Consider the following 10,221-nt stretch of genomic DNA (forward strand, 5'->3'; position numbering starts at 1 on the left):
GAATTTTAAAAGTTGTCAAAAAAAAAATCTCTAAATTCATCTAAAAAAACATAGATGAAATTTGAAACCACAAAAAAATGTACTCTATTTTAAATGAATTCCGTCCATGTACTTATAACGTAGAATTTAGATTCTCTAAAATTTGAATTTTACTTTAGAGAGTAAAGTGTGAACTCTCACCATTTATTTTATAGGTGGGATTAAGAATACATATGAGAGAGAAACCATTTAAGAGTAGAAGATCACACTTTACTCTTTAAAGTACAAATTTAAAATTTAGAGGATCCAAATTCTATAATGTAAGACACCTAACTCGTACTTCCATTGGATAAAAATGGAGTTTACATTCCAATCATGGTAGATACAGTGTAAGCTGACTTGGTGTCCCACCAAAATTATGTACTCAACATTTTTCTCTTCTTAAATTGAAACACACTTGAATAATAATCTTGCAGTAATTAACATGACAGAATTATCTACCTTCCATTTTCTAAGGTAACAGTCAAATCATTCCTTGAGAAAGTTTCCAATTTACTAGAAGTAGAGGCTCTGCTAGAAGGGCATCTCCTCATTACAAATGCTGGTTCCTTAGGACTTGGAAGAGTGTTGGATTCACTGCCAAGCATGAAGACCACATTTGACATGTTTGGTCTTTCATTTGGATCTTCTTGTAGGCATAGCAGCCCAACATTCACACACTTCAAGCACTCATCAGCATTGCATGTTTCACATAGTGTCTGGTCCATGAAGTCCAATGCCCTTCCCACTTTCCATAAATGCCATGCCTGGAATTTTGGAATTGAATCAAAGCATAGAAATGTGCCAAGAAACTATGTTTTATACTCTATCTGTTACATGTTATAATTAAGATATTGGCGTGTGCTTACAAATCCTAGAAGACTCAATTCTTGTTCTGCTTGATAAAATCCAGTGTTTCTTTTCCCACTGATGATCTCAAGAACTACCACCCCGAAGCTAAAGACATCGGACTTGACGGAAAAATGTCCGTCAAGTGCATATTCTGGTGACATATATCCACTGCATTATAAAATCATGAAATATGGAGCAAATAAGACATATGGCTTGATAACATGCTGTATAGTTCTGAAATGACAATAATATTGAATCATTGGTAGATCTTAAATGGCATTGAATTATGAATTGTTACAAGACTTACTAAGTTCCAACTACTCTGTCTGTGTTTGCTACTGTGTCTTTCCCTCCAAATATTCTAGCCAAGCCGAAATCTGAAATTTTCGGATTCTTCTCTTCATCCAATAGAATATTGCTTGTTTTCAAGTCTCTGTGAATGATCCGTAATCTTGAATCTTCGTGAAGATAAAGGAGTCCTCGGGCAATCCCCAAAATAATCTTGAAGCGCACATCCCAGTCTAATAGAACACATAGCTTCCGGTCTTGTATATTGTTCATTAAGAGCATGCTTTTATGTTAGTCTCTTGTTCAAACAGAATAGTTTGAAATATAGATGCAATTTCTTCATACTAATCTATAATTGAGTCCTCTCTTACAGAGTTTAAAATACACATGAAATAATCTAGCAGCATATCATATTCAATAGATGCATGGAGAAATGTTTAACAAAATTGAATTCTATCAGTTTCTTACCAAATATGAAACCATCTAAGCTTCTATTAGGCATGTATTCATATATTAACATCTTTTCATCTCCCTCAAGACAATAACCAAGTAGCCTAACAAGGTTCCGATGTTGAAGTTTGGCAATCAACACAACTTCATTTTTGAACTCTTCTAAGCCTTGTCCGGAACAACTCGAAAGTCTCTTTACGGCTATTTCTTGTCCACCAGGAAACTTTCCCTAACAGTAGATCAATTAAAACACAGAATAAGATGATATTGTAAATTTGGGATAGTTACCACATATATTAAGATATTAGCAACTATCAAGGAACTCTTAGTTACCTTATAAACAGGACCAAACCCCCCTTGTCCAAGCTTGTTTGCAATTGCAAAGTTATTAGTAGCATCAAGAACACTTTCTAGATGAAAATGTGGAATATCTATGGCCTGTGAATTCTCTTCTTTGAACCTACCAGATTCAATCAAGTCTCTTACATATTTCTCACTGCTAAGGCCTGCTGGATTCTTCTTTGTATATCCCCTGATTTCTGAAGTAAAAAAGATATTAACTTTTTCATAGGGTATTGATGATGAAGCATCCATCCATTTGAAAAACAATTAGTTTGGCATAAAACTGGAGTTACCTTGTGAATTAGCATGTCTCCTTTTCTTCAAGTAGATGTATATAACAGTACTTGAGAGAAGAATGATGGCAATCACAATTGTAAAAGTGATTTCCATGATCTGAGTTAAGGATAGATTCCTGTCTGCTTGGTAGCTTTGATTGCCTTAAACAAGAATAAAATAAGTATCATATATGCATACAAACTAGAAACACCATCAATATTTTGAGTCGTGTTATTTGTACTTATAATCTGTGACATATTGTGTCGACTCATTCATCATTTACTATTGGATAAGGTGTAGTCCCATTCCAAATGAAATTCTTCTATATCTCATTTAATAATAAATAATATGTGGATTGACATTATAACATTTTTTATAAACTATCATGCCCTTACCATTAGTACAGTTCAATTTCATGCCATCCCAAAAATAGTTAGTGTTGCAAAGGCACCTCTTGTTGCCATCACTTGTGGTATTGCAACTTGAATTTGGCCAATCCATGCAATCCAGCAAGGTGGAGCAAAGTGGCTCGGACGGCGGATCCCAACTCAGTTCCAACTCTACTCCATGTTTCATTGGAGCAGCAGAAGTAAAGGTTCTTGGATCAGCATAGCAAGTGCCAGTAAGATGAAATGGAGATGAATCATTGAGAAGCAGAAGCTTCTTGTTGTCCCTTGATGTTTGACCTTCACAATTTTCTACATCTTCAATGTGAATAACAAATTTTCGCTTGTCCTGATCTATGCTTATCACGCGAAAAGCACCCCCTGGCGTCTCGAAATCAAGCTGGCCTGTGGAGTCATTGCAATGGAAACTCAAGTACATTGGGTCACCACAATTTGCTCCTCTGCTCAGGGGATATGCAATCAAGTTTGTGCCACAAGTTCCACAACTCTTCCCTGTGGATTCTGCTACAAAGAATCTCAGGATCAGAATAAAATTAATTGGTACATTACCCTGCATGTTCCTAATGAAGTTCTTTATTTTTCAACCAATGCTCAAGTTCTTTTGGTTCATAAACATATCTAATATTTTCCGAATCGAGCACCAAAATCAACAACCAATCAGCTATATGTACGAAATATGCATATGATTATATGAACACATAATGATCACATATTCAGTTTATAATCAAACTAAATTTACATTTATTCATCAAAATGCAAATCAAAGTTTGAAAATACAATGCTGACTAATTTGGTTACTGAAATCTAGAATTAGCATGTTTGAAATTGGAAACAATCATGCTATGAATGCATAAAAAATCAGCCACCAAATCAGTCATTTATATAAAATACATGTTAAAATACAAAAAATATTAAAAATTACCTAGACAGTACAAGTAAAAAGTCATGCACAAGTACATAGTTAGTAACTGATTTTTTGTATGCAGGTAGCATTTTTTAATTACAAGCATTAGGAATTAAGAAGTGTTACCTATATCAGAAAGCGCAACACGGACATTGAGGTCGCAGCCATTCTCATAATCTTCTTCAAGATTGTTAAGGTCCTCAGACCAAATCCAGCAAACCGCATCACTACTGCTGCGGCCGCTACCGCCCTCGCTGCCTCTGGTCTGATCGTCTTCATACGAATACGCATAGCATTGGCAGTTGTTGAGGCACTCTGCCTTGCATTCCTCTTCACTCTTGGCCTTAAACTGAGCATCTGGATTCCCAACTTTCATCATTTTCAGCCTCAAGAAAGTGTCACTCTTGGCATCCTCGCTGCACACGTTAGTTTTCCGGCTGCATCCACGGGAAAAATCACCGGCATCCCAAGTCTCAAGAGAGTTAGGCCTGAACCCTGGCAAGCACTTACACATAGCATGATACTTGCTATTACAGCTTCCAAAATTTCCGCAGGCATTGAACACACTGCATCTATCTCTAGGCTCAACCCAAACATTAGACCAAGTTTTCTCTGAATCCATCTTTAGATACAGAAGCTGACCCCAGTAAGTGATAACCAACCTTGTGTTGCTATAAAGTGAAGAAGTGAGAAAAGGGACAGTGTTGTTGTAGTTTTGGGAAATCTTCTCAGTGAAATTTGAAAGAAAATATGATATTGCTAAAGACATTTCACCTGTTCCCACTACCTTACCTGTCACACTGCTTTTCCAATACCTTACGGATCTCTTCCATATCATGTATTGGTCGTTGTTGTTGTTGCTATCTTCTTGATCTCGCTGGAAAGAGTAGTTCCCCGGCGAAGGGTCGACGTTGCTTCGCCAAGAAGTTAATGATAAACCCTGATACATTTTCATCCCTGGAAGGAATGTATCTGTTGGATTAGCAAAACTCTCCCAAAGGATCTTTGTTTTCTTGGTTTCTTCTTCGTCTTGTTCATCAATTACAATGAGGTTACCATTGTCCATTAGCTTCAGTGTTCTGTGAAGTGATGAATTTGATGATGTTTCAAGACTTGTCCCCCAAAAGGGTCTCCCATTTCTGTCCAGAACCCTCAGATTACCGTCTTCTGAAATGCCGAAAGCGCCCCCGAAATCTTCAAGAGGGGTGTCCCTATTAGCCACCCACACAACTGTTCTTGGACTCAAATTGTAGTACCACATTCCAATATATCTTCTTCTTCCGCTAGAGCTTCCATTAGGGGTGAAAAATCCCAGCTCAAAGTTTTCTCCATCAGAAATTAGAGCATCTCCTCTTCCTCCTCCTCCATCTAGTAAGAAATTGTTAATGGTTATGGTATCTCTACCATAACAATGCATGCAAGTGCAAAAGAATGAACACAAAAGGAAGAAAAACAGCATGCGGTTAGAACAGAATCTCTTGGTGTCTACCATTTGAAAGAATGCAAACAGTTTTTGAGGTTTTGTTAAGTATAGTGCTTAAGGTTATGCCAATCACTAGTTGAATTCAGTGTGTGCCATGGGAAAGTTCTTAAGCACTTTCTATATTAATCACAAATAATTTTTTACCCGAAATAATTCTGTTTGTGTATTGAAAATCATTTAAGTGGAATAGTTCTTTTTATACTGATTTTTGAAACTTGAATTTGAGATTACTGGTTAAGTATCTGGCTATCTTCCACTCTAACTAATCATATATTATTATTTTTTTGAGAAATTCTTATATGCTAGAGTAAAATAGTGCTCTTGTTCTAGTCAATTAATTGTCTTTCACATTAGTATTATAAATTTATTATTATTTTAATTTAAATTATAAAAGTTGTCCCTTCTAAATTTCAGAATTTTAAGATAAAATAATTAAAATAAGCACTGATATAATTATCAGGTTAGACTATGTATATTATATTTTTTAAGTGCGATTCATTTCCAAATTTTATGTTAATACAAGATGTCTGTTTATTAGTCTGCCCTTTAAATTTTAAAAGTATTAATAAAATAAAATTTTAAATTATAAATTCTAACCATTAAATTATAAACTTTAAAATCTTAAAATATAACCCTAAAATAAGATTCAAGCCATACAATAAATAACACAGAATACAAATATTCATTTGTCTCAGCCCACACAATAAATTTTCTAATTATTAACTGTTTTACTAGACAATAGTATGCTTTTGGAATTTATTAGTGGAGTAATTGACGCACATTTCTCTTTAGGTAGACTTTTGTTATAACTCAATCATGATGACCCTAAAACCTTAACAGAATGTCATACCCTGCATTATATTATCTCAAACATATATACAGAATAATTATTTAAAGGTAGTTCAACAAACTGTCCTGGTAAGGGCCATATTTTTTGTATCAAAGTTCAAAAATCAAACGCATTCAATTGCTTTTGAACAAATATATGAATCATCAAATTTAGGCCAAAAATTATTTGGAAATATGGGAAGCAAGTGCCAGTGCTATACAACAACAATAATGATTTGCAATATGATTGGTACATAATTGCCAAATATGAATAATTGATTGAAGAAAAACCAGAAGGGACAATGGGGTCAAATTCATTGGATTTTGTCAATTTTATCTTTTTTTCATCTGGGACCCCCTTCGCTTCCTGTTTTTCTACATCCACTTACGAGTGACATTTAATTTAAAAAATGTTGTAAAGGGTATCCTTTCCATCATGGATCAACATGTCTTAGCTTGTGTAGTGTTTCTATGGATCTAAAAGGTGGATTTTTTTAAATAAATAAAATAAATATTTTATTTATGGATATAAGTAATTTGTAGCATTTTTATTGATTTATGTTGCATTACTTATCTCGTTTACAGTGTAAATAAAATAAGTGTGTATATCTCATTTACAGTGTAAACAAGATAAATGAAATGTTATGACGTTTTTTCTATAAACGAGATAAAGTACGACAAATTTCGATCAGCTATAAAAAAATTTGCAATCATTTGTATTCTCCACAAACATTTCACTTCTTTTTCTTTTTCGTTTTTCTTCCAAAAGTTAAGAAAATGTCTAGTGGTAGTGACTACGTGGTTTTAAGTGTATATATCAATTGTCATATGAGAAGTAATGACATTGGAGTGATATTTGAGTTTGATAATCCTATGTTATTGCGCACTCAAAGAGTAATTTCTTTATTTGAGCTAAAGAGTATAATATTGAGGAACATAGGTGCTAGCGGGGCAAAAGAGGTTAGAAGAGTTGGGTATAAGTTGCTAGCACCGATGGAAAATGGAGTTTTTCAGTCTCATCTGTTTTGCCTCCTCCTTAAACTCCACATCCAATCGCTCCCTGCGAGACCTGACATTCTCCCTCCAGGGCCCCACAGCTCCTTCGCGGTCCTTGGCAACCCTCTCTCTCCGAGTCGGCCTCCGGGTGTTTGCTCGAATCTCTTTGGCACACCTACGATGATCAGGGACATCCTGGAGAAGGTCAAGCACGTCTCTAGGCAGTAGGCTGCACGTCATTTGAAAAAGTATAAAGCATGGGGTCATCAAACAAGTCTTGGCCGGACAAATGTCTAGCGCGGCAAGCATGCTGGAACTAGTCACAGTACTCCTGCGTAGGCCAATAGTCACCGAATGGCTAAATAGAGATCTTGTGGCCTTCCTCAAATCGAGCCTTATATCTATCATACCACTGCTGATGTCGACTGGGCCACTAGACGTCCTCGTCGCGTCCTGTGGTGGTCAGAAACCGGTTGACATTGATCGAGTCTCCAGGCATTAGTTGCTCGCCGCCAAACTGACGTTTCACCCGGTCAACATGGTGAAACTCAACAATGTTGAAGCAGACAAGGGGAACAACACTCGTCTATGTCCCCACTCTGCCTCCTCTATCAACCAGTCCTGACTTATGGCCTACAGGACTGAGTCGTCGTACGACGTCTATAGGAACTGCTACAAAATACAGTGTAACATAATCATCAGGTTCAGTTCATTACATACAAGAACTACTCAATTAGACACAACTAATTAAAACACTTTGACATACCTCATCCAATTATAACCGGTCCAATAAAAGGTGATATCGGAGGACTCGCTGGTCAAACTGATCCCTACTCTGCTGGGCCGTACCTACCAACCAGTAGACATATGCAACAACAACATCTCAAATTATGCAACAAATTTTTGAATTACAACAGAAACTACAATAATTGTATACAAAAATTATTACCTTACGGCCAGCGAAAACGCTAGAGTCTGTCTCTCGGATGGACACCACTAAGAAAATCTATAGTAGATCCATAAGACCAGTAGAAAAGTGCATCCAGCAATGTCTGTGGTAGATCGATGTGCTATAGAGCATAAGGAGTGGTACGTCCAGACAAGCACAGCAGATCCTCAAGACAAATTGCGGCACCTTGTGAAGTCCGCTAATAAGGGCAGCCACCAAATATGGACCTGATTGTTTGATTTGTCTGTTATCATGTAACCCCCTATCAATAACAGGATGTAACATCTAGTGTACTGTTGGAGGATGGCTGCATCTGTGGTAACTAGCATATGCTGTACTCGGTCCCTCATCCACGTCAGCTTGATCGAGAATGACTCCTTCCTCTACGCTCCCTGCTATTGAGCATGAGGAGGCCTAGCACCAAGGAGCTCCTCTACCCACTCCCAGGTCTGGTGCTGGTACCATGTGTGAAAATCACGCAATTACCCACCCATTGGCTCTCTGTTAGTGCGTAACCCAAGGTGGTACGTAACGTCCTACAAGGTGATGGAGCACTCACTCCAAGGTAGGTGGAAAATGTGGGTCTCTAGATACCAATGCTCTACAAATGTAGTAATCAAGGAGTTGTCAAAGACAAAGTCTCTGAGCTGCATCGTGTCGCCAAAGCCAACCTCCCTCAAGTAAGGGAGAATAGCATCCGATGGTGCAAGGGTGTGGCTCACTCGCTTGGGGAGTAGTAGGCGTGCCTCTGTTAAAAAATAAAATCATTTCAGTAACAAATTTATTTCAAATGTAAATAATTTTATTTCGAAATAATAATAATAATAATAATAATAATAATAATAATAATAATAATAATAATAATAATAATAATAATAATAATAATAAATAATTATTTTATATTTCAGAATAATTAACTTTAAAAATCAAATCTTTAAAAAATTTATCCAACATCATTGCAATAAATATTCAATAAAACAAGTTCTCTAGCATATTCAAAATTAAAATTAAAAATATAAAATTCAATTTAAAAAATAAAAAATATAATAAATATTTAATAAATTAATTAATTAATATTTAATAAGAATACATTTTATACCTAACAAATGTTAATAACATGTCAACTAACCTATTTTACGTTATCAAAATATAATCTATTCTACTCATGTATAACAACATTAAATCTATAAAAGTAACTAACTATAATTATATACTTATTTATTTAAAAGAGAAAAACAACGACGCTAACCTCGAAATTGTTTGCTCTTGCGATGTGCCGAGTCGCATTCAAGCAGTTGATGTCATTGTCCCGTGCATCTACGCACGCCACAACATCCGAGGGTCTAAAAAATATCAAGAAAATGTCCGACAAAGGGAGACATGAAGGTTAAGAGGGAAGAAAAGTAACACTTGAGGCGCTGCGAACGAGTTCCTTATATAGGTGCGTCTAAGTCTTATCTCCTTTACAGTGTAAACGAGATAAGCTACGTGTTATAACACGTGTGAAAATGTGATACGCATGATTATAAATGAGAAAAAAAAACATAACAAGGAAATATAGACAGTCATGAATTACAAGAGGCTTCTGTGTTCCTTTGATCTGATGTCTGACTTGAGCATTAACTTTGATAAGTCAAACTTGATTTCGATCAACTGTGAGCAGGAATGGGTGATGAATATGTGTGGTTTGTTGGGATGTGCAGAAGCTACTTTACCTGTCAAGTACTTAAGAAATTCTCTAGGTGCAAATCCTCGGTTGGTGAAGACCTGAAAACCAATCATAGACAATGTGGAAGGTAAGCTCATCTTATGGAAAGCGAAGTCTCTCAACAAAGCTAGTAAGCTGGTTCTCATAAGATCTGTCCTTAATAGCTTGTCGGTTTACTACTTTAGCTTGTACAAGATGCCTAAGTCAGTTTCAGAAAAGCTAATTAGATTACAGAAAAGGTTTTTGTGGAGTAAAGAAGATAGGAACAACAGTATACTACTTGTGAAATGGGAGGTGGTGCAAGCACCGAAAAAACTAGGTGGATTGGGGGTGGGGGATGCAGTAATCAGAAATACGTCGCTTCTGTTTAAGTAGTGGTGGAGCTTTTCGAAGGAGGACTGTCCGCTGTTGAAGAAGGTTGTATGTTCTTGTAATAAGTTGAATCCAAATGTTATGTTGTCAAAACAACCATTACCAACAAGAGGTGGCCCTAGAAATATATCTGTCAGCTTAATATTAAGGAGCAACGAGTGAGAGATAAAATGATCAATAGTCTATCTGTGGAGGTGGAAAATAGAAGACATACTCGCTTTTGGGAGGATGATTGCTTACAAAGTGGCTCTTTAAAAGAGAGTTTTTTGATGCTCTTTTCTATTTCAAATCAACAAGGATCTGTTATAGGTGACTGTGGGTTTTGGGATGGGTTAGAGTGGGTTTGGA

The 10,221-nt window shown here is 36.2% G+C and overlaps 1 protein-coding gene across 2 annotated transcripts; it reads right to left on the minus strand.

Annotated features, from left to right (window-relative positions):
* Positions 1-300: 300 nt before the first annotated feature.
* LOC107629926 (G-type lectin S-receptor-like Serine/Threonine-kinase) lies at positions 301-5,264 on the minus strand. 2 transcript variants are annotated; one of them, XM_021118339.2, is made up of 8 exons: positions 3,664-5,264; positions 2,622-3,134; positions 2,244-2,387; positions 1,942-2,147; positions 1,627-1,837; positions 1,178-1,415; positions 888-1,038; positions 301-785 (listed from the first exon to the last, which is right to left on the minus strand). In XM_021118339.2, exons 1-8 carry the CDS (start codon positions 5,027-5,029, stop codon positions 477-479), a joined length of 3,138 nt encoding a protein of 1,045 aa, XP_020973998.1. In that variant the 5' UTR covers positions 5,030-5,264; the 3' UTR covers positions 301-476. The 2 variants fall into 2 exon arrangements, with proteins under 2 accessions (XP_020973998.1, XP_088363331.1); XM_088507205.1 differs by having other exon boundaries at positions 2,622-3,137; positions 3,664-5,168.
* Between the last annotated feature and the right edge of the window lie 4,957 nt (positions 5,265-10,221).

This window comes from Arachis ipaensis, chromosome B3, assembly GCF_059453495.1.
Source record: "Arachis ipaensis isolate K30076 ecotype BB chromosome B3, ASM5945349v1, whole genome shotgun sequence".
NCBI classification, from domain to species: Eukaryota; Viridiplantae; Streptophyta; class Magnoliopsida; order Fabales; family Fabaceae; genus Arachis; species Arachis ipaensis.